Source organism: Netta rufina, assembly GCF_964035555.1.
Source record: "Netta rufina genome assembly, chromosome: 1".
NCBI classification, from domain to species: Eukaryota; Metazoa; Chordata; class Aves; order Anseriformes; family Anatidae; genus Netta; species Netta rufina.
The window spans coordinates 181,030,228-181,055,259 of record NC_140123.1 but is presented as its reverse complement, the minus strand read 5'-3'; the positions used below and the strand labels follow the sequence as shown (position 1 = coordinate 181,055,259).

General features: G+C 36.4%; 1 protein-coding gene across 2 annotated transcripts in view; it reads left to right on the top strand.

Moving 5' to 3' along the window:
• The window catches only part of CTTNBP2 (cortactin binding protein 2), an 87,767-nt gene extending 66,356 nt beyond the window's left edge, over positions 1-21,411 (top strand). The window contains exons 14-23 of one of the 2 annotated variants that reach the window (XM_084304433.1): positions 76-175; positions 5,173-5,325; positions 5,597-5,784; positions 8,676-8,854; positions 12,523-12,728; positions 12,899-13,084; positions 14,769-14,829; positions 15,754-15,886; positions 17,859-17,960; positions 19,862-21,411. In XM_084304433.1, coding sequence (XP_084160559.1) covers positions 76-175; positions 5,173-5,325; positions 5,597-5,784; positions 8,676-8,854; positions 12,523-12,728; positions 12,899-13,084; positions 14,769-14,829; positions 15,754-15,886; positions 17,859-17,960; positions 19,862-20,107 — 1,554 coding nt within the window. In that variant the 3' untranslated portion in view covers positions 20,108-21,411. Of the gene's footprint in view, positions 1-75; positions 176-5,172; positions 5,326-5,596; positions 5,785-8,675; positions 8,855-12,522; positions 12,729-12,898; positions 13,085-14,768; positions 14,830-15,753; positions 15,887-17,858; positions 17,961-19,861 lie in introns of those variants that run through there. The other variant, XR_014619271.1, reaches the window with a different exon arrangement.
• The last annotated feature ends 3,621 nt before the right edge of the window (positions 21,412-25,032 follow it).

Sequence of the window (25,032 nt, the reverse complement as noted above, 5' to 3'; positions counted from 1 at the left end):
TAACACATATATAGTAAATCATTTTGCAAATGGGAGTATGTACCATTTCACCAAATCCATAAATTTTCGACACAGCAAAAACAAGTGGCTGCAGGATCTACATGTGACATCATTAAAGTGGAAGTGGATGCTGGTTTCTCCAAGGAGCAGCTTGCAGAACTGTTCATCAGTAGCGGTAAGCTTATTTCAGCAGATTGACTTTGGTAATTTGTAGGAAAGTTTTTAATTGTACAAAGAAAGTAAATACATTAAAACATTTTGCATAGTGGGTGACGCGTTTTAACAGAACTCATGGTTTTCCATAATTTTACTTGGGATTTACGTGATTTACTTTTAATGGTAAGCGTCTAAACTGAGGTAGAAGTAAGTATGACAATCCAGTAGGGAGCTCTATAAAAGTTCATGACATTTAAGTAAAATTAATAGTTCTTTATATGGCTTTTTTCTGTCTTGTTCCTTTTTCCCTTTGTTTGTGAGCCTTTAAGTTGATAGCTATGGTTCAAACCTACTGAATGAAAAATGAAAGTATTATTGCCTTATTGTAGCTGTTCAAATGTTTAAATATATATGGGAAGAGAAGTTATAATTACTAGTTCTTAAAAAGCCAGATCACTTGCTTTTGATATATGCTTGTTTACTAGATACTTAAGTGAGGTTATGTGCCCAAGTTTTGTCATCAGGGCAGGCAAATGTTAGTGTGCTTGTGTTCTGTATCCCATTACTCCAGGATAAAGTTGAATTTCTGTTAAAATGAATAGTTTTCTTTTAAAAGACGGCAATAATTACTTGTAGGTTAAAGTCCCTTTACTTGGGTGCTCAATAATGAAGTATTCTCAGAGTGCTCCATAGGTTGTACCTGTGCACGTTCATGATGAATGATCGATAAGAGTGGAAAAAAACGTAATAGTAGCCAAAGTAGGGTGACAGTGTGAATGGTCAAAATAAGTATGGAACCAGAAGAATAGAGACACATGGATCAGTCAGATGTAGCAAGGAGGACATAAAAAAAAAAAAGGAATAGAATAATGCTAGAAGTAAAGGACCAGGTAAAATTTTCTCTGGAGGATTTGTTCATAAGCAGGTTTTACTGCATTCTGCATACTCATACATTTAAGCTGGGACTTCTTTTATTTCACCACGGTATTAATCATACAGTAATAATAATAGTATATAAAAATAATAATATATAGCAATATATATGAAATATAAAATAATATGTAATATATATAACATATTACACATAAGCTATTAATATAAGAGCCTGAAGGGTGATAGGACACTTTTTCTTCTTTGGTACTGTCCAAATTAATTTTGGCTCAAATACAGTTTTGCTGTGTGAAAGCTGTTCTCAGCTATGCAGCTGGTTTCACCCCTTTGAAGTCTTTTCCTTTTTTTTTTTTTTTTTTTTTTCATTTCTGTTTCATAAGTTTTTAGTTATACTTTTCATTAAGAAAAAACAACAACATAGTTTGAATCTAACCTTGGTAGCAAGACTTAATTTTCATCCAAAAATGCTGGACCTTTCTTTTATTACTCTGGCTTAGTCTAGAGTGCTAGGATTTAAATTTTACCTTTCATCCAATATTTTCATTCACGTTAATACTAAATGTGACATGTCATTACTTTTTGAGATAGCCTTGTATTTCACGAGCTGTGAATTTTATGTTTCACTTTCTCTATCGAAAGAGCCTGGGTTTTAGGCATTTGAGATTGGTATGTCTGTGGATACAGTCTCCTGTTCTATCATGGTGAAACTTTGAAACAGAGCTTTGAAAGGATCAACCCCTAACTTTTCCTTCTCAGTATTGGCAGACCTGTGTGCAGTTTTGGGTGCCACAGTATAAGAAGGACATGAAACAATTGGGTGTCCAAAGGAGAGCTACAAAGATGGTGAAGTGTCCAGAGGGGAAGATGTATGAGGAGCAGCTGAGGTCCCTTGGTTTGCTCAGCCCAGAGCAGAGCAGGCTGAGGGGAGGCCTCATGGCGGCCTGCAGCTCCCTCACGAGGGGAGCGGAGGGGCAGGCGCTGAGCTCTGCTCTCTGGGGACAGTGACAGGACCCGAGGGAACGGCATGGAGCTGGGACAGGGGAGGGTCAGGCTGGGGGTTAGGGAAAGGTTCTGCACCCAGAGGGTGGTCGGGCACTGGGACGGCTGCCCAGGGCAGTGGTCACAGCACCAAGTCAGTTGGAACTCAGGAAGTGTTTGGATAGTTCTCTCAGACACACAGTCTGATTTTTTGTGTGGTCCTGTACAGAATCAGGAGTTAGATTTGATGACCCTTGTGGGTCCCTTCAAACTCAGATTATTCCATGATTCTGTGATTCCCAGTGTAATTTCTATGTCAGTTTTTTGTTTTTGTTTTTGTTTTTCTCCCAGGAAATCCCAATCACAGCTGGGAGGTAACGTGTGCCAGTGATTATTCCCACATACAATTTTGAGTGCCACCACATTGCTGGGAGAGAACACTTAGTCAGAATTCAGATAGGCTTTGGCATTTACCCTGCAGGCCAGAAACTCATTCATGGTCTGGTTTATTTACTAGCCTCTGCGTCTGTAGGAAAGTTTCTTTTTCAATGCTTTACTCCAAGTCAGCAACACGCTTTTCTTAATAACCTGTACTTGCATTTCAGCATTGTGCATCTGAGTCTGTTTTGATGCCTGTTTCTTTCCCCATTGTCTTGTCACATCTTCTCCCCTAGGAGAGCTCTCTCTTCCTCCCTCAAAATGGTTAAATCAGACCCAAGGGATTGTATTTAGGACTTGGTAAACCTGTCCTCCCTGCTGCCTAGCCATATCCTCTTAGTAAAACAGGGCAATAATAGTAAGGAAATTGCAAATATGTAAACAGCAATCATCAGCTACAGTCAGTCACTACAGAAATGAGTGTGGTTCAGTGAAGGTCACGTAGGATGGGAAACCAAAGTATTCAGTGAGCCAAAACTTTAGGGAATTGCCAGTTGGAAGAATCTTCTTGTCAAAACTTCTTGGGTGTTTTTTGTTTGGCCATTGTTTTTTATTTTATTTTATTTTTATTTATTTTCTATTTGACTTCTGGGACTTTGCATGCAACCTCGTGTTCTCCTCAGAGAACCTCAAAAACTTTCCAGACACATAAGAATGCAGTCTCTTCAAAATAAAAGAGACCAGGTTCTAGAAAAGCCCTCTTGGTCTTGGCTTCTCCTTCAGTGGCATTGAAATATCTGAAGATTTCCTTATGATCACCAACAGGTCTGACATCAGTGTCTTCAGTTCAGTCGTAACCTAAATATATTCAAAGACTGATCTTGATCTCCTTCTCACCTAGCACAAACAATGTGTTGCTGCCCAGCTTTAATGTGTAAAGAAGTGTATATTAAGAAGTGTATATTTGTCTGCTGGAACTCAGTCAATTGCTTTCTCCTGACAAATTTCATATTTGGAAGGACTGTTACCCTTAGCATTGTAAATACTGAGCAAGTTCAAGCCTAAGTGATACCAGTAATTAGAACTGATCTGTTTCTAATATCATTCTTAATCAACAGAAACTCAGAGAGGTGTCAGTTTTGCCCCTAAGTGCAGGTGATTAATTTAGGCAAAAGTAAAGAAAGTGATGAACAGTGAGTGCATCACTGAGTCCAATGCCTAGGCACTGCAAGCAATTATCTTACAGTTTCTTAACAACATATTAGACATTTTTGAAAACTAGCTAGATCTCCCTACTCGCTTGTGTTTTTTTCTTCTTGTTTTCATTGAGTCCTTCTGGAAGCCTGTTCCAGACTACATTGCCATGTTTAAGATATGTTTTCCAGCCTGAGTTTTTAATGTATGGTTTAAATGTTTGCTCTCTTGATGATTTCTTTTGTGTTTGTTTATTTTAGCTAGCTCTTTCCCCCTCATAACATTTACATCCCATGTATGTGTACCATGTATTTGGAGACCATTCTTGTTCTCTATCAAAGTTTATTTTTCCTAAACAAAACAAGCTGAGACTGCATAATTTGATGGGCCTGTTATTTTCCAGACTTCCTATGTCCTTGTGCTCTCAGTATTGTGTTGAAGATCATGGTACTCTCTGATTTTCACCCATTAAATTCTTTGATTTCTTTGGTGGTTTTTTTTTGTTTGTTTGTTTGTTTGTTTTTGGTATTTGTGTGTGTGTGTGTATGTTTTGTTTTGTTTTTAATGTCCCTTATAGTATTTGTGATTTACATTGTTGTTATAACTGCTGGCCATTCTGGTTTTGCACTGTTACTCATCATTTTCCTTCATGACCATCTTTAGTGTCACCTTCAAAAAGTTCTGAAATAAACCAAAGGACACTCAGGACAAGTGTTTTGTTTAATAATAGTATTAGAGAAATATTGCTATGGGATTTTGTGTTATGGGAATACTTGCAAAGACAAGTGTTCACCCAGAGAAGTTGTGGACGTCCTGTCCCTGGAAGCGTTTAAGGCCAGGTTGGAGCAATGTGGGAGGTGTCATGGCAAGGGAGTTGGGAGTAGATGATCTTTAAGCTCCCTTTCAACCCAAACCATTCTATGATTCTATAACAATATCTATTTAGGCCATAAGGTGCTGAAATCAGGAGGAAAAAAAAAAAAAAAAAAAAAAAGAAATGTGAAAAAAATAAATATTTAATTTTAATGCCCGTTAGATTCAGGTGCTACTATTTCTCATCAAACTAGCCTCAACCTAGTTTTGATTATTTAGAAGATTCTTAGAGATATGGAATGACCTTTTGAAGAGAGGATAGTAGCAAACAAACAGTTAATTTCATCAAGTGATGAAGTTTCATATGAACATGGAATATTCTTTATCCATTTATCACTGCATGGAATAAAGAGTACATGTTAAAAGCTTAAGACATATTAGCAGCAAAAGAAAGAAAAGTTTCCAGAGATCTCTGCTATCGTCTTGCTATTTATTTTCAGTGTCCTAAAATCCTTTCTATATGTAAAGATTTCATTATAGTCATTTCAGGATTATTTTTAGCTTTTTATTTTTTTTCCTTACTGCACAGTGTGAGATTCTTTCCACTGTTTTTATGCTTTCTGTTTTGAACATATTTTAGAACATGTTAAAAGGAAAAATAAAATATAAAAAAGCCTTTGTTGTACGAGTAGCATTAAAACAGTATACATAAATGAAAATCAATTTTTGTAAGTAGACATTAATGGGATTTTTATATTTCAGCTTGTCTCGTCCCAGTTAAACAGCCTCCTGTAAGCAAGACAACCATCGTGATTTTAGAAAATCTAGAGAGAGCTTCTTTATCTGAATTACTAGGAGATTTCCTGGCACCTCTTGAGAATCGTAGTTCGGAAAACCCTTGCACTATTCAAAGAGGTATTTAAAGAATTTTGTATGGAGAAATGTTTTTACTATGGTTTTATTATAATACACAACACTTGGAGGGGAACTTGGAGGAGAAAAACGATTTGTCCAGTTTTTGTGGTTTATTGCAAAATACAATTAGCTAAAATCAGCATGTTAAATTTTAAGGATAGCTTATGGTTTGTTTTTATCTTTCTAATAAAAGCAAGACACGGTTACTTAATATAAAGTCAGGTAGAGGCATCTGGGTATTTTAGTAAAATGTTTTTTGTTTCATTTTTAGCAAATGGAGCTTCTGGTGCCTTTTACTTTCATGAAAACTGCTTTTTACTGGGAACGATAGCAAAGTGTCATCTTCATGGCTCTGACCTGCTAGTCCAGCAGCATTTCCGTTGGGTTCAGCTTAGGTGGGATGGGGAACCAATGCGTGGTTTGCTTCAAAGGTTTTTAAGAAGAAAAGTTATAAACAAGGTAAGCACAACTTGAATTAGCTTCACTGATTTTGTTTATCACCAATTCTATGAAATATGTACAGTGATAATGTCAAAAGTTGATCAGATAACGGAATTGTTTCAGGAAAAAATATATTTCCAAGAATATTTGGGGTGTCTATCTGTAAACGTCATGCTTGACTTAATATAGGAAGGTATGTACTTGTGGCATAAACACACAAGTTGGCTACAAGAATAATACTGCATGTAGTTGCTTATCCACCACATGAAATCTCCTTCAGTATTTTTTTTTTTCATCTTCTGTGTGAGCATGATAAGGAAGAATCTGTTCGATAAATATTAAATCCTTTCTGAATAAATTGTCTGTACATCTAAAATAAGATAGTTATATGCCCCGTGTGTATTGTCTAAGCTTTATGCAGCAAAAAGAGTTTTTGTAAGGAACTCAAACAGGAAAGAGAGGTGAGAAGCATTAGTAAGGAGGTTGTTTTGAGCCAACAGGCCTGCTGAAGTTCGAACAAAACACCAAAAGAGTATAAAGATGGAAGCCTATTTTAAAATGAGTAAATAAATGGATAGGAAATGGGAGGGGAAAAAAAAAAAAAAAAAAGTGGGCAAAAGCAGAAATGGAATTTTGAATGTTATTTGGAAAAAAAACATTCCTGTGTAATCGTAGCTGTTATAGACAGGCAGTGTTAGAGAGGGGGAGGGGAGTTTAATCAGAACAGCTGCAAAGGAAGATAATCTTGGCTGCAGAGTTTTGGACAGGCTTAAAAAGAGAAATTGTTCTAGGAATAGGAAGAACTCAGTAGTAGAGAGTCCTGATCTGGGACAGCAGACCTAGTGTTAGTTCGGAGTGTACAGCTGTGCATATCTTGGTTATCCTTGAGGATGTCATCTTTTGTACCCTGTGCCATCTATCATAGTCTCATTTATAAAAGCTTACTAATTTGAAGAGATTGTAAAAATGAAATTTCAGTCATGAGAGTGAGGAAATTTTAAAACATTACTAGATATACTTTAATAGCAAGAACAGGAGTACAGAATATAAAGAATAAAGGGGAATGTATCAGTTGAACTCTTACCAGATTACTCCCCTTAGATTACTTTTTACAGTTTCTTTTTTTCTCATGTTTACTTTTTTCCCCGTAAGTTTTAAATCTTTGGATTCGCTATGAGTCGTTTTCTGGCTGAGAGTCTGAATGATTTCCAGAATCCTTGCAAACGATAGAGGAGAGTAGCAATTGTGTGTAGGCAAGACAGTAGGATGGTTGAAACTGCTGTCTTGCAAATATGCTGTAGTGCTGGAATGAGATACAGACCAGAGGACAGTGCAAAAGTATGTATCAGAATTCTCCTTCATCCTTTAAGGATAGAGGTTGCGTTCTCAAGCCTACACTGGAGAATATCTCAAGTGTGATCTAAGTCCCTTTGTGAAAGGACAGGAACACAATCCTAGGTCATTAAAGATCAGAGAGAAGGACTTTTCTTCATTTAAGTACCAGGCCAAGAAATACAGCAAAGCAGGCAGTTGCAGAAGCTGCTGTATTTTGACTTGGCCATAGGCATGGGCTGGATCAAACTGCTTTGACTACCAGAACTTGCAGCATTGTGTAACATGTCATTTTCAGGCTATTTTGTTTAGACTAACAGCAGTCAGTCTCATAGGTAAGAGCCTAACAGTGTAATAGGTTCCTACCTCTGACTGAACTTGAGCAGAATTTGGGTAATTGGCTCATTAAGTTCTTTTTCACTAAAACATGTATGCTGATGGTGGCTATTTGGAGAAAAAAAAAAAAAAAAAAAAAAAAAAGCATGTCTCCTTGTATCTTCATCTTAAATAATGACTATGAATGCCCAGTGTATTAGCATGGGTTTTGTTTTTGTTTTTTAACATGTGTGTGTGCCACATGATTTGGGTTTTAAAATAGGGGAGACCAATGTTAAAAGTAAAAGAAAAATTAATCTGTTTTAAAAATCTAAGGGAAAATAAAAGCACCTTCATTGTTTCAACAGTACGACAGTAGACTATTTCATAGATACTTGTTCTTTATTTTAATAATTTGCTTGTGCATTAATGTTCATGTTTTCAGATTAAAAGTTCTTCTTCTCCTTGTTTTGGAGATGTATTGGGAACAGTTTAAATGTTTTTCTACATTAATATTAAATTGTTCACCTGTAGACTCTGTTAGTTATTCCAGGAGCTCTGGCTTCAATGCTGGCAAATACTATCCCTAGTGCATCTTTTAAAGCTTCCTTTAATTCAATCTGCTCCAGAGGATAATCCTAGGATTAGGATGATGAAGACTGTAATTTGGACTCAGATGAGATAGAAGATCTTTTTGGCACCAAATAATTTTCCTTTAACAAGGCATACTAAAAATGTAAGTCTTACAGGAAGGCATTTTTCCTTCACTGCTACTAAATATAAAACTAAGTTAGAAACCCACTGACTATATGCCTGGATCAGACATTCCTGTTCAGTGTGATGGTATATTCTTTTATGTGCCCTATTTTTATTATATATATTGCATAGGATACGGTAAATGCCTCTTGTCATTCTAATCTTGAACAGCATATAAAAAGCAACACAGTCAAATTTGTGTCTCAGTTTCCAAAAACAAAGTAGGGGCATGTCAGTTCACTGATAAGGAGTCATAGTTGGGGAAATAAGGTTTAATACCAGAAGACTTCAGTATATGTAATTGAAAAGTTTGATCAGCTTTTGTCTGTTAATGGTTTTCATGATAGAAGGAGGAAAAAAATAAAAATTAAATTAAAAATAAAATAATAATAATTAAAAAAAAAAAAAAACACACACACAAAGAAAACAGGCCTTCTCAGGACTTCAGGATAAGTGTTTACAGCAGAGGTCTTGCACTGTGTCAGTCATCTTTTCTCTCTCTGCAGTTCAGAGGCAAAGTACCTCCTCCATGTGATCCTGTGTGCAAGATCATAGACTGGATTCTTGCTGTTTGGCACCAGCTGAACTCTTGCTTATCTCGTCTTGGAGCACCTGAAGCTCTTATGGGGCCAAAACATTTCTTCTCTTGTCCAGTGGTGCCAGGGCACGGCCAAGCAACAGTGAAGTAAGATTTCTGTTTGTTTGACCCTGTTCAGTGCCAATCAAATATTTCCTACCAATATAGCAGTTATGTTTCTCCCCAAACTCATCTGACTCAGCATCCTTGGAAGTATTTTAGTGGAAGTTACTGAAAGCTTTAAGACTTTTGTTTGGTATTTAATTACCAGAAGGGCAATTTTGAAGGACAGAAGTGGGAACTGGGTGTCTAACATTGGTTGAAAATCAGTCTTTTGTTGTGACCTTTCAGTTATTTTCCAACACAGTTTCTAAAATAGTGTGTGTACGGGAACGGCTAATTTTGCTCAGCCCTTTAAGGGTTCTGTTCTTCATTCCAAGACAGTACTGTAAAGAAAACTTTTCACTGGGGAACAGATCAAAATAAGAATCAAGAATTCTGAGCTTGAAAAGTTGGTAAAGTTTCCTTTTGAAGTTGCATATGAGAGAAAGATGGAGAAGTAGAATGCTTTCTCACCCTTTCTAATGTCTGGTATCATTTCTAAACACACAGTTTCACGGAAGGATTAGCCTAGAAAATAAGGCAGATACATTCTTTTTAGCTATGCACGTGGTTAGATGTCCAGTGAAATCAAAGAAGAATGATAAAAATTTGCCTTTTCCTGCCTGGTACGTATTGCTTGAACATCTGCTCACATTCCAACCTCTGCAAATATTAGCAAGTGAAACAAGAAATACTTGCAGAAATTTAAGCTATATTGATTTCATGATAGGATGTTGTTTGGCTATATTAGAAAGGTAACGAGCCCTAACGAAGATTCCAACTTCCTCAGAACTCAAATAATGTTCTTTTCTGGGGTGTGTGACCTTACTTTTCTCACCATGTGATCATATTTTCTCACGTATAATCAGCATTCTCCTTGATTGCCCTTTCTATTCCCTCTCTGACTTTTCTCCCCTATCAGTTTCTGCTCACCATTAGTCCAAGGTCCGTTTCTTAGTGCATGCGCTAGCCTTCTCACCTTTTTCTCTGTTCAGATCTCGATAAATTTTGCTTGTTTATTTTCTCGTCTCTCTCTAAAGGGCAAGGTTTTCTAATATCCAGAGTAATTATCGAATTCTAAATGTGGATTTAGCATTGGCTGAAAATGTTATGGTTGCTGTGAAATAAAAAATGAATAAAGCACACCATGCATTTATCTCCTGTCTTCCTCTTAATCCGTGTCCACTGAAACGTCTTAATCAGTTATTTATTGTAATGGTATCAGTAGAAGGCAGAAAACGTGTTGCTTAGATACCTTAACTATGCATTTCTTGGTTTGGATTTGTCCTGAGTAACCTTGACTAGATTCACAATGCAGTATTTTGAGGTAATTACCACATCTCCGTAATATCTTTCACAGTAGTGATATGCCACCTGACTCTTCATTTGAATGCAGTTTTTGTCTACTAATAAACAATTAGAAAGCACAGCTGCAGTGAGCACTTAGTAGACACTTCAGGTTTAGCAGTGTGACGCCTAACAGTGTAGTCATATAACTAGCAGTAAATAGGTTTAATTAACTGCTCACTGGTTGGTGTTATTTCAATCTAATTAGCCACTCCTGTCCTCTTGCCCCTCTTCTCCACTGCTATTCTGCTGCTTTTTGCATTTGTCAAAGCCTCTCTGAGTCAGTTCAGTTCATTAACGTAGTAGCCAGCTATCTGGAAACTGAGTTAGGTCTGGGCTGGGTGTTAGCGCAAGGTAAGTGGTAAAAGCAGGCAACTGGAAAGAGAGAGGGAGAGAGAAAGCACAACAGGATATTGTGTCATGCTGTGAGCTCTTTCATGTAGCTTCACATGTTTTGGAGAGTAGGCTGAATAAATGAGGAAAATTTTAGCTGCATTTTTTTGTTTATGATCTAGAAAATTAACAATGATGTTCTGATAGGGGAGAGTTCCTTTTTATGGCTCTTTTTCAGAGATGAGCGATACTACATCTTTCCAAAATATCAGGTACATCAAAGAACTGGGGATTTAATCAAAATGTGCACAAATGAAAACCAAACGTAGGACTGAATTTAAACACCGGGCTGAAATTTTATTAAGAGAGGATGGCACTGTAAAGCCCATCAGCCATTAACGGTTAGATTAAATGTGCTAAATTAATTTTTATCTCTGCAGCATTCATTTCTGACTATTCCTACTAGCAATATTGCAGATTGTCAGAAGCTTACATGAGCAGAAAGTGAGAGATAAAGTTACAGTTCGGCAATTTACAGTAAACCAGTGTTTACTTTCATAGTTTAAGTCAGCTAGCAGAAGCAAACTGTGTCTACATGAAATGTATCTACAACATCATGCTAAGAAGCTTCAAGGAACATCTTAAATATGCATTTTACAGCTTATTAGCTGCACTAATTCTTTTGTGAATTAATATAACTTTTACCAAGCTTATACAAGCACTTTACAGTATAATTATATGTCATAAAAATTCAATCTATGCTTCATAACTAATGAAAAATATATATTAAATGACTCATGCATTCTAAATTAAAAATAAAGAAAAAAAAGTTTTCTTTCTAGCCAGCCAAAAGCCATCATTTGGGGTAATAAGATGGCTTCTGTGTATCAACATATGAGGAATATGGTTCACCTCAGTGAAACAGACTTTTTCGCCTTCATTTTTTCTGAATGGATTTCTGCAAAGCTGAAGCATCATTACAGCCTGTAATTTCATGTAGACCTTTGGTATAATCTATGTAGCTCTAGATTTTACTCATCTACATCCCACAAGATGGTAATAAGGAGGAAGAAAAAAAAAAAAAAAGTTGTATTTGATTTTAAAAAGATTGATATAGTGTGAAACAAGCTTTAGTCCTGAAAGTGCTAGCTTTTCTCCCCTGAGAACTGTAAGCTGTGACAAATACCACTAATTTATTTGCTAATACACTTCTTTTTCACTCCTGTGCTAAAAAGGTGTAATATTTCTCTCTTAAGCAAAAATCCCACAAGAACCACATCCCACTGAATCAATTTTTTTGTAATCAGACCCGGTCTCTAAACCAGACAATCTGGAAAATCCACAGCATCCTGGAAACACAGTTCAGAATAGACCAAATAAACAAAAGGAGAGAGAGAGAGCAAGGCAGCTGTATAAAAAGAAAGGTCATGCAAGCTGGACGAGTTTGGAAATGGAAGAATACTAGAAAGGGTGAGATCAGGACTGAATAGCCCTTTTTTCCCACCCTGGCAGCAAATATGCTATGAATGAACACCTGCAAGCATGGAAACTTTTCCATGTGCTGGCAAAGGTGAAAGAGAGGGGTTTTTTCGGTTTGGTTTGGTTTGGTTTTGGTTGGTTGCTTGTTTTTTTTTTTTTTTCTTTTTAATATACATGAATACACATTTTTTCTGGAACGTTCTTTCTTTAAGCTTTAGAAAGAAAATGATGGTTTATGTTCTCATTTGAAAGAGGAAAAGAATCAGATGGTAAACAGTTTGCCAAAGCCATCAGAGAAAAAAAAAAAAAAAAGTCAAATAATTGAATATAAAGCAAACAAATAAAGCAGTTCCTTGATGAAATCAGTTCCTTGCTGATATTGAGTACAATGGGATGTCCAAAATATATGTGCATCCCGAAAGCACAAAATCTGATGTGCTACCCAAAGTATTACCCACAAATCTGGGGGGTTGATAATTTTCTCTGAGGCTAAAGAATTGTTTGTGCACCTACAGGTGGATGTCCAAGTTATGGAATGCTGTGATAGCTCCCAGAGTCCAAGAAGCAATACTCTCCAGAGCCTCTGTGAAGAGACCATCTGTACCAGGACAAACAATAGCCAAAAAAAATCCCAGTCAAGGTCAACAGGCTGTTGTTAAAGCTGCTCTCAGTATCTTGCTAAATAAAGCTGTGTTACACGGCTGTCCTCTACCCAGAACAGGTAAGAGTGAGCAATCAGAAAGGCAAGTAGTTGTATATTGCCAAAGTGGGGCTTTTAACCATTTGGTTCCTTTTGCAAAACTTCCACAAAACTTAACAGAGTTGTACAAATTTGTCAAAGAAGCACCATTTGCAACAATTCTTTCTAACATTGTTCTATTTTTGTTTCAGAGTTAGATAATTACATAGCAGATTTTAAGGGTGGAAACTTTCCTTTATCCATGGTCTCAAGCTACAAAAATTGTGGTAAGAAAAGAGGAGAAAATGCTTCTTGGAGAAAAGTGAGTACAAGTCCTCGCAAAAAGTCAGGCCACTTATCCTCCCAGTCATGGAATAAACAAGAGACAAATACTGAAGGTAAAGTTTTCTATTTGAATTGTGGGGAAACAAACAAAACAAAAAAAAAATGTGGGGGTTTAAACTGAGTAGGTAGTAATGTAACTTTTTTCCACATCATGAATTTAAACTTTGCTACAAAATAGCACTTGTGTTTATGTTTACTCATTTTTTAAAAATGACTTTTTTTTCCAAAAAAAATATGTTTCTTTGTCACTATGAGGTAACCTAATCAATTCCTTATTTTTTTTTTTATAATGCCCTTTCTCTTGTGTGATAATGAGGTAGACTTTGGCTCTGATGGTGGGAGATAGAGCAATAGTTACACGTCACACTGATGAGAGTGATGCTTTGTCGTTCCCTTCCTCAGTACTGGCTGTGAGGAAGCTTCATTACTTGATTGCTTCCCTCCTTCATGCCTTAAATCTGCACCTGATTTAGAGTACACACACAATGTTTTGGAGGGTTGTTTTGTTTTTTAAATCTTTATATCATGTAAGGCTTTGTGTCACCAGGTTTATGGGTGTGTATAAATGTGGAAGCTCTACTAGTAGCTGACACTTCTGAAATGTGTTTTCACCTCAAGATCATAAGCCATCTAACAAGCAGTTTACTACAAAGGGATATCATCTGGATATATGTAGAAGCAACATTCATTCTTTTGCAATCTGTCATTCTTGCATTCTTTTTTAGAGAACTTCATTTTATTTTTTATTGTATTCTTTTTTATATCTGTCTAGAAGTGAAACCTTGGAATGCCGTAACCAAATGCCATGTCGAACAGGAAAATTTCTAGAGGAGAACACCAAATTACTCGTTTTTGCTATATGAAAATGAAGGTAACTCTCCTTTAGACAGGAGAGTTAGGGAGGAATTTAGAGAGGATTTTTTTTTCCTTCATTTTAAAAAGGAAGATTTTAGTCTCAATTGCCATATATATAAAAGACTGAAATACCTGATGCCTGGTACTTTTTAATGTTGAATTGAACAATTCATTTCTTCAGCTCTTGTTCAGAAAGAAATCTGCTTTTGCTGAACTGCAAATCTAATGTCCCAGTTCTGCTTTCTAGTTCTCTGTTTGAATTGTGAACAAATCTAACCCCACTAAGATTAATCTAATTCCACTAAGATCCCACTATGATTTGGAGAACTCAGATGAACATAAACTGAAGTAGGATGGTTAGCACTGTACTTTGTATGCAGAGATGCTTTTGGAGTCGAATTAATATCCGTAAATAAGTTTTTTGGTTGGTTGGTTGTTTTTTTTGTTTGTGTGTGTGTTGTTTTTTTTTTTAAATGGTGAATTTAATTTCGTTTCTGCTACGTTGTTCATATTAAAAGTACGGGCAGATTATTTGATTTTTCTTAAATGAAGTTAAATCTTTACCCATTCATAAGTGATTTCTGTTTGAGAGAACCAGTAACAGTGCTTTGCACAGAAATCTGATGTTCTGACTTCCACAAAAAGGCATCACTCTTGCTATTTTAGCAGTCCCATATGGACCTGATGCTACTCTGAACAGTTTGAAGGGATGTATTCTGAACTTTGGAAGACTTTGTTTGTTAGCCAGTAAATGAGAGCACATTTATCACAGGTTGTTTTTTGTTTTTTTTTGTTATCACAGGTTGTTTTTTGTTTTTTGTTTTGAAGAAGAATTCAGCAGACATAATAATACACTAATAACTCAAACTCTCTTTTCTGCAGGTGTAAAATCTAAGACTATGTTGCAACCAAACTGTAAGAAAAGAGCTTCTCTTGCCACAAAGTAAGTTTTAATCTTTGATATTTGTAACACATAGGAACAATAAAGATCTTGAAATGGTGTGGTAACCCAGCACCTAACAATGAATAGATGAAGAGTTTGCACTTGATAATGTTTTGTCTTTACATCTGAATAAAAGAATGCTATTTAATTTTCATGTCTGAGAGAAAATAAAATTTGTACACTTGGTATTATTTTAGAATCAGTTTCTATAATTCAAAGCTTGCAGCTCCTTGTGTTCTTTTTATGTAACAGAATAACGTATGTCTTAAGAGTATTATGTAACATTTATTCAGCCATAAAAAGCCAACCTTATGCTTTTTTCACTTGGCATTGTATTAAAAAAAAAAAAAAAAAAAAAAAAAAACCTCCTCTGGCTGTTTTGGCTTACTGAATGGCAGTTTGAAGTTGTACCATACCTGCACTTTATTCTAAATAATACCGAGTTTCTCTAAGAAAGGGTATGAGTTAGTCACATAGAACTGCATTTGAGATTTGACTTCAGTCTGAAACCTTTATGCCATCATATTCACAGGAACAGAGAACATAGAATACTTTATGCTTCCAGTATGCTGGCTTTTTAAAATCAAAGTGTTTGGAATTAAGTCCAATGAAGAGATGAGAATAAAATTGGTTGCGCCATTAAAAGATAATAATGATAATAATACAGTGGGCAGAAGAATCCCTTCTTAGAATTTCAGGTTAGAGAGAATAATTTGAATAGACAGGAGATCTATTATGATAATAGCAAATATTTACAACTGCTACTGCCAATGAATTAGATATTTTTCCTGTTTGTAGTAGTAAAAACATTTGGAAATAAATTACTGTTTTCCAGGTATATATAGTATTTATTTTTTAAATTCTATATCTTGTTTTGTTTGTGGTTTGTTTTGGGTTTGGATTTATATTTATTTTTTTTACTAGGTCTTCAGAGAATGATCAATTGAGAACATTAAATCTAGAGCAAAGGCTGTCCCTTGGTTCTGATGATGAAGTAGATCTTGTGCAGGAACTTCAAAGTATGTGTTCCAGCAAATCTGAGCCTGATATAAGCAAGGTAAACATAAGGCTTTTAAATAATTTACATAATTACCATATGCAGCTGTTTGCTACATGCTTAAAATAAATTTTTAATTTACAAGCACTGCTTGAACTGAAAAAAATTGTAAAGTTAGCTGGCAATAAACCAAAGTCAACTAATAAATAATACATTTGAAGGAGAGTGTTCTGGTTTAATACACATTATTTTAAATTACACCTTCACTATCTTGTATTACAGAGCTTTTTGCAGTAGAGGCTGAAATTTATTAGTTCATAAGTGCTGCAGACAATAGCCTTCTCTGCGTTACTGTTCCCCATGTTATCTTTCATGTTATTATTGCTTCCTCTGGGAAACTTTTTTGCAGTCCTAAAGACAGAGAAAGTTTTTCTCGGTATGCATTGCACATTTTGTTTGTATAATGTAATCTCATTAGCCATCGTAGAACTGTCTCAAAGCTCATCTGCTGTGTAGGCAAAATTACGTTTTGCTGCCTCATGCAGCAAATGGGGCATTAGCACAATTCTTTTTTCTGGCAGAAGAGGGTGAAAGGACCTTGCAAGACTCCTAAGTCTATGACTAAGACTTATGCTGGAATGGATTTTGATCTCCCGGTAGCTATGGCTATTTTTTTGTTTTCTTTGTTTTCTTCCTGGCAGAGCTGAGGTAGATGTCTGCAACAGCAGGCTATGTTCAGACTGGAGTAGCTGATCCATGTCTTTGGAAACACAGAGAGCAAGCAAGCTTCTGCAGTCCTAGGCTGTTGTCTAGTTAGGCCATCCATTATATCCTCTAGGATCTCCTTGAACAATAGTCTCATTAGTTTTGTTTTATTAAGTATTCTGTTTATCCTTAGAAGACAAACACATTTTTATTAAGAAATGCTATGTTTGGGAAGATTTTTCAACGCATTTAATTAAATTCTTCATTATGTGATTTTTGTTTTGTTTTGGTTGGTTGGTTTTGGGTGGGAGTTGGTAGGCTGTAGTTTGTTTTGATTGATTTTTTTATTTAAAAAAAAAAAAAAAGTATTCACAATACTTGGATGAGTCACATTCTCCAAGCTGGTCAGCTAATCACTAAGTCAGCTAACAGGGATTTACGGTATCTGCCCTTGAAAGAATGGGATGTGCTTAAAGAAATGGTAACCAACTTAAAGTTGTGTTTAATAACATTTAAAATGTAATTGGTTGTTGACAATTCAAGGAAATGTGGATTAGATGAGGAAGGAGATAGATGTCACTGTCTTTTGTTCGGTTTCCTCATCATGGGTGGAACCATCCATGGTAGCAATTTCTGTTAATTCCCTAACTGCCTGGTAGAGGCTTACGGAAGTAAGGGTGCTGTTGTATGCTTGCTTTGTGTGATGTAATTTCAGGCTGCCATCAAAATAAGCACATCAACTTTCTAATTTGCCTTTTCACTACGTGTTCCTGCTGCCTCTGTTATGATGGGATTGAGTACTTTTGCAGTTGCAGAGTGAATCGGGTCACCGTGCCCCAGGATAAAATACCTAGTTCTCAGCAAGGTCAGAAGGCTGATCAGATTGTATCTGTTACTTCATGGTCACAAATTTTGATGGAATATAGCAGGAAAGAAATATGGCAGGAGGAAGAGAACAGGATCATTTCTTTCTGTGACATCCCTGAAGCTTGATAAAATGTAACAGGAAACTGCCCTTAAGCTCCACTATATAGTATTGCTCTGAAAACGATGTTCAGTCTTCTCTGACAATGGTCAATGTTAACTCTCTCTCTCTCTCTCTCTCTCTTTCTCCCCTCTCTTTCTCTTTCCCTCCCTCCCCTTTAAATTCTGTCGAGAGTAAAAGGAAAGTTATTTTACTTGTTCATTGGATATTTATGCGTTGCTACTATACACACTCTCATTATGCAACTACATGAAAATCAAGTCAAGATTCCAAAACTTGGTAAACAGAAACATAACTTCTTGTGAGAATAATACGGAATTCATAATTTCTTATCATTTTTAGATTGCAGATTCTAAGGATGCACTACTGATGTTCAACAACTCTCAGAACAATCCTGTATTTTCAGCAAGTGGTACTAACCCAAGTAAAACAACGAAACAAAAGGTAGGTGAAGAGTTTCGTAGTAGTACTGAAAGTGTCTAAAGTTTAGGTGTCTCTAACATCTGAGTTCCTGATTGGATACAAAGAATGAGTGTTCCAGTGCCCTGTTTATTATGAGAATAAACTGTCATGATTCTTAGGAAACTCACTGGACGCACCATGCCAAGTTTCTTCCATGTGTCTTAATGGAAATGAAGATTTATTAAACAATGAATGTATTTGCTACACGTTTTTCATGTTTACATGAAGCGTCTCCCTAGGCCAAGTATTGTTAACATTCCTTCAACATTGTAAGTTATTTGTATCAGATTTTGAGAGAAATAAAAGCTCTGGTTTCTTTTTTCTTTCTTTCTTTCTTTCTTTCTTTTTTTTTTTTTGTTAACCAAGTAAATCTATTTAATAAGTTTGCAAAAGCTGAAAACTTCGTTAAATTCTTAATGTAAAATTACTGGCTCGTGGTTTATTTTTGTACCCACTTTTGCAGTGATTACCAAAATATGTAAGATTTCAAACCAATATTTTCCTAAGTGTTTTTATTTCAGTAGAATTGAGTCACTCTGGTGTCAGAGCTCTCAGTGGGTGAGATTTTGAGAAGGTATATAATCAGAGTTTTTGAAAAGTATGATTTTCTTGTTTAAAAGTTTTATTTCTCTGCCTAGCTATCTATTGTTCTACAGTTGTCTTGGCATATTATTTATGAGATGCCAAAAGCAACACACTGTTATAAGGTTGGTGGCTCTGCGAAAAGAGAGTCTAAATGTGAACAAACTTCACTATCTTAAGAGTAGCTTCAGAGTGGGAAGGTACATTCAATACTACTGGAATATATATCAGATCCACTATCTGTTCTTTTTTTTTTACAGAAATTAAAAATAATTGTTTAAGGGCTAAACAACCCCACTAAGTGTAAAGATATACTATTCCCACCTTAGTTTTCATTCTTTGGATGATAATTTCCTTTTCTTTATTGTTTTTGAACATGGAGAGTATTTGTGACCATACAGCTCAATTAACCTTAGCCAGCACAGAGTCTGTTGTCCGTGTTCTCTTAATAGGCATTCAGAGACTTGGGTTCCTCTGGAGATCAACCCAGACACTGTCTCACTGTGGTAAATTGTATTTTGGAGGTACACTGCCTATTCTCTGTCAGTACAACAAAGTAGCCCTGAAAATAGTTTAACTTGTGCACCTAAGCATTAAAAAAAAATGAAGTTAGATGAGATGACTTACCACCCTGACCATCATCTTTTTTCATATTCAAATATTCAAAATTTTAAAAATATTGTTTGTAATTTTACTTGAAATCCAGAGAACAGACTTCACTGAATGGAAAAAAATTTAACATTGCAGATCCATGTTTAGGTATACTGCTTTTGACTGTTTCTCTAAACACATTAATTTCAGACAGTCCAAATCAGACCTTTATATAGTAATGATGCTTAGATAATTTGGCAAGTCAGCTGACCTGATCATTCCCACTATAATTTTTTCATAGTGAATTTGGTTTACTTTTAAAAATCCTTCTAACAATGCAAGGCATAACTAAATGCCCATTTTTCCCTTTTAGCTGTGGCTGCAGCTGTCATTTCTCTGTTATGATGAAAGAAAAAAAAAAATGTTACTTTGAAAATTGAGATATTTGAGAATTAAATTTAAGATTTTTGAATGCCAATGCAAAAACCTCATTGACTTTTCTTCTTTTGGTATTTTAAAATGCTCATGATATTTCCTTTCAATCACAGAAGGAAAAAAAAGCCATAGTTCACCAAGTAGTAACACACTGTCATATTAAACTGTAAAGGATTGAAAATAACAAAGGTTTGGTAAGGGCAGAGGGTTGAATGGCTGTTTTTCAGGTCAAGTGCAATAATTATTTATACAAAAATGCTTTCTTTTATTCACAGGATGGAACCCGTCCTCTCAGCAGCAGTCGAACTGTAGAAAGCAGCAACAGTAAATCAAAGACAGAGCTGGGTGGTTCAAGAGTTAAATCTTTTCTTCCTGTACCTAGAAGTAAAATCACCCAGCCTTCTCAGAATACTAAAAAAAGCAGCAGCAGTAATACAAGGCAAATAGAGGCAGATAACAACACAAAAAGAGAGATTTGGAATTTGCACAAAAAAGAACAAATAGAAAAATCTAATAAATAAACCTGCCTACCATACAATTTTCTGTGTTCACATGATCTCTATTGCAAAGAACCAAGTACTCAAATTTGTAAATACTTTTTTAAAATAAACTGTTTCCCTGTAATGTAAAGTTTGTACAGGACCACAGTTTTGTTTGTATGTAAATCAGCTGGAAATTATATTGTTTTAAATGTCAAAAACTGGCAGCTTTGCCACCTTCATAGATTTCTTTTTCTGTTATGAAAATGACTCTTGTTTAAATGATAATATTCAGGGGTATTACCACAAGATTCTGTTTGTGTATATACTGTACATAAATATATTCTATTAAGTTCACGTGTTAAATTGCATTCAGATGAGTTGCACAATATGTACAGTACTGGCTTAAAGCTATTGTACATGCATTTTAAAGACATGTTTTTATCTTCAGTTAATGAAAAATTAATGGAATGTGGCAATAACTAAAATGATCAGAAGTGCAGATCAGTTACTTTCAGCTACAAGCCATATTAAATACTTTGATTTCCCCATCATCTGCCTGCTGAATTGCAATTCTGTTTCTCCCAAGCTTCTCTTCATCTTAAATGTCATGAATTTGTGTTACAACTTTTATCTTTCAAAAAAGGAAAGAGATTGAGAAATTAAAATGCAATAAAAGTTATTTTTCTCAGACTCTTATTCTTTGATAAATTGAAGAAAATGTGGTCATTTATTAACTAAGTTTTTCTTGTATACTGTAAAAACAAAAAATTATATGCTTCATTAGTGTTTTTTAAAGTACACAAGAAATAGTAGTGTTTTATGGAAACAAATTTTACTGAAAAGGAATTTGAGCACAAGCTTAACTACAGTATTACGAGAGAGAATGGAGTAGCGATAACATGAGTTACTATGTAATTATCAATTTCTATTGTGGATTTAAGATGTAATTGCTGTGAAATGATACTTGAGTTGCAGTGAAAATGAAGTCTTTTTCATTTTTCCCCACTACAGAGGCAGAACATTTTCCCAGGACAGAGTCTCGATGAAGGGAATATTTCCCCAGTCTTTCCTTATGGTAGTACAGTTATTTACTTGTGCATTGTTATAACGTGGCAACACTCGCTGTCTAGATACCTCATTAGATATGTAGAGGAACGTGTAGTGTTATCTTGAGGTCAGACTTAGTTGCCTTCTGTTGAGTTATCAGGAGATGGTTTTGAGAGCTATGGACATGGTCACGCCTATAATTTCCACAGTAGCTTTTTTCTCAAGATAAATCTGAAAGAGGAAAAAATGACAAAACTGTTTCCTATCAGTTCACCTTTATATGTAAAACAGTCATCCCAAACTCATGTCAATAAAATTTTTGTACTGCATAGTGTCTATCTTTGTCTCTTAGTTTGTATGTTTGTGTTACCTCTATAGATACGCTGTATTAGAAGTTTATTTCTATAATTGTTTCCCTTACGGTATGGCTAGAAAGCATTATGATTTTCAGTAACCACTGTTTTATTAGCACTTCAATACTTTGTGCAATAGTACTAGTTATATACAACTGAATAAGGGTAATTGCTGTAGAGGCTGGTTTTTGGTAGTAATTTTGGTGCTGAAAAATGGGATGCTGCTTCTACAGTTGATTTTACAGTAGAATGAGTCAGCTGTGAAGGGCTGTAGGTCAGAGAAGCTGCTCTTAGAAGTTAGCATCCTTTATGTGCTGTAGTTACCACACAAGCTGCAATATCAAGATTTGTAATAGTGGTACATGTATATATTTTTAAGATCTATAAGGAAAAAAAAAAAAAAAAAAAAAAAAAAGAGCTAGATTTGTTCTACCTTAAAGATACACATTAGAAATGGCAAGCCCCATTTAGATGAAAAGTTAGCAGTGTGTTTCTGTGTGAGACCATCTTAGGCACAGTGTCCTAAAGCCTGGTTTTAGATATGTTTTCAGACTGTCTATTGTCTGTGAGAGTCAAAAGTCTTCTGTGCTGTACTTTGAATGAAAATCTGTGGAAGACTGGGTAGCTTTGATCATCTGCTCATTGTTTGGAAGTCTCTGTTGCTAAATTTAGCATTGCCTGTAAATCCTCTCATTATCCTTTCTTTCCAGCCTGCTGTCCTAATCCCTCTCCATCTGCATCTTTTACCTGGTTGACTTCTGCCTGCTATCATTCTGTTTGTCTGTCAGTTCACCGCAGTCTGTGATTTTCATACGTCTTTAATCACATGGTATATTGCAGATCTGCTAATTCAGTCTTCTTTCCAAACTGCTAAGCTCTCACTAGGCCGTATCGGCCTCTCCAGTGCTTTATTATTGGGATAGGTGGTACAGACGCAAGGCAAGGCTCTGTTCATGAGTTACAGGCATCAGTGTCTCTTCAGTTTCTTCCTGTGATGCTGCAAACAGCACATCTCATATGTCGCTTGTAATAACAACTCTTATTTGGGGTTCATAAAAGGCAAAATCTTTCATCTCCATGCCTTCTTGTGTCTTAGGCATAGAGGTCCTTCTAAGCGTGCTACCTGTGGTGAACCACACTACTCCATGCTACACTCCACTTCCATCTGTTACCCTTTTCCCCATCTTTACATGAGGTGAGGTAGGTGGGGATACCCCCTAGATGGAGAACAGAACTCGGGGAAGTTTCTAAGGTTCCATCTGCTCTACAGACCACTGGGTGAGCTTCTCCAGCCCCTGACCACACTACACTCCTACGTGGCTCTGTTCTCATCCACCAATGACCATGGTGAGTCCTGAACTTTCCAACTCTCCACTTCATCAGCCCTGAAAACAAAAGCTTTCAGCATATCTCCTGTGACTTTATTTCTTAACAAAGAATATGGAATATGTTGCTTAGAAGATAATCAGATAATATTTGCATCAGTTATTTACTGAGCATGAGCTCCAAAATGGAAGAACCTGTCCCATCATTCAACAAAGGCATCCACATTCATCAAAACGAGAAAAATTACAGGGCCTAAATTTCTGAGTCTTGTTTCTTCTGATAACATAGGCCAAGTGATTTGCAAAAACATCAAGACTCTGCAGCTTTCCAGTAAAACAGGAGAAGCAGAATAGCTGGTGAAAGATGCCTGTGGATGGAGCCAGTCTGGAGAAGGGATGAGTGGCCACTTTTTGGGTTAAAAATGGGCTAAAGTGATGTAGGTGATGTTCAAATTATAGCTAGGAGAGACATAAGAAAGCCTGGTGTAAAGGGATTGCTTTCTCAGCACAGCAGCAGTCCAGGTGTAGCTAATACCAGCTCAAAGGGTTGCAGTCCCCAGTTCCATGTGCTGCTCATCAGGTTTAGAAGAAAGCTGAGCACAAGCAGCCCATGGCTCCTGCTGGGGCATGCTCCTTGCCCTGCTGCACAGGGATGTGTTGCCCCCAGCCCACAAGTTGGTCACAGAGACAGCGGTGGTGATTGCAGGGCCCTGAGTGTATCAGAGGTAAACTGGCATTTATTTTTATAGAATGTGTTAGAAAGGTTTGGGGAGAGTAAATAAATAAATAAAAATAAATAAATAAATAAAACTGATCACAATGAGAAAGAATGTGTTGTGAAAGAAGAGAAAGTGAGGCAAGAAAGTTAAGGCATCTCTTGAAGACCTCAAGTTGCATTTACAAGGATTGTGTTTCAAGATTTAAGTGAATCCTAGTGAATAAAATTAGAAGTTGTATTGTTTATCCTAAGAACAGGAAATTGTTTGGTGAGGAATATGATGGTTTATAAAGGAAATGTGTTAATGTATTGTATGTTGCTAGCTTTACAAGATTTTTAAGCAGCAGTTAACTGTCCATTAATGAATAACTGTACCCACAGTCCTACATGGCTTTTTTTTTTTTCTCCCCAGTGCCAAACAAATCATAGCCGAGTCATGGTAGAGCTAAAACTCCAAGCTTGTGACAGAAAAAGGAGAAAAATATTTCAAGATTATTTTCTAGATGTAGTAAGTAAATAAAATGCAACAAATTTTAAAGTTCTGAACTGACCTCTAGCATTAAGCACCAATTCAGAAGTAATCAGAAGTGGTTCCCAAGGTTCCCAGAACTGCCACATTTCAGGGAGCCAAAGGAGTGCGGTGTGGTCCCCCAAAGCCCAGGAAGGTGGGAATGGGGCATTGGGCAGCTCTGTTGCTGGTGGGACAGGCAGAGGGATGCAAGGTTTGTGCGAATAGGAGAGGTGGAGCTTACAGACAGATTCTGGAAATAGGATATTTCATGCATAAAATGATAAACCTGGTAAGGCACCACTTAAGCAACTGTGAAAGCAGAACTGGTTTTTGGAGCAGCAGACTACTTTGAGCCCAGCAAGCAGTTTCTGCTCATGATGATGATCAAGCTGCTTTGTGTAGTCATTTTGTATGTAAGATTTATGAAGACGCGTCGATGTGTACATCCGAGTTTGTTTAGGCTAACTTTGGGTGGCCCTTGCTGTCCTAAGAGGTTCTTGGTGCTGAGCGAGCAGTTTGGCTGCCCTTTTCCCTTCTCCTCTGTGCGTAAGGAGGGCTACGGATCTTTCGCGGGGTAATTTCACTCTTTTAGTCTTTTTTGACTTCTTCATAGCAGGCTGTAAAAGAAGTACTGTAGTACTAGAGTCAGCACGCTCCTTGGCATTTATTACATATGTGCGCAGACACACACCCCTTTGATAGTGTAGGTGTGTGCTGTCAGTTACAAAGTGCTTTGGGAGGGGTGTTTGTTTTATTAAATGTATATGGAGTAAAGCACATACTAGAAGAAAAATCCTCTTAAATAACATTCAGCCTGTGCTTATGAAGGTCATTGTTGTTCATTCTTTCCTTCCACTATGTTGGGTTATATTCTCCTTTCTGTCCTTCTACTGTGCTCTATTTTACACCATGAACAGTGCATGCAGCTCCTAGGGAGGCTGGCACTAAGCTACCTCCTGCCCCAGCCTGAGCATGGTGGCTGGAGCAGAATTTTTGGACCTCCTTTGGAG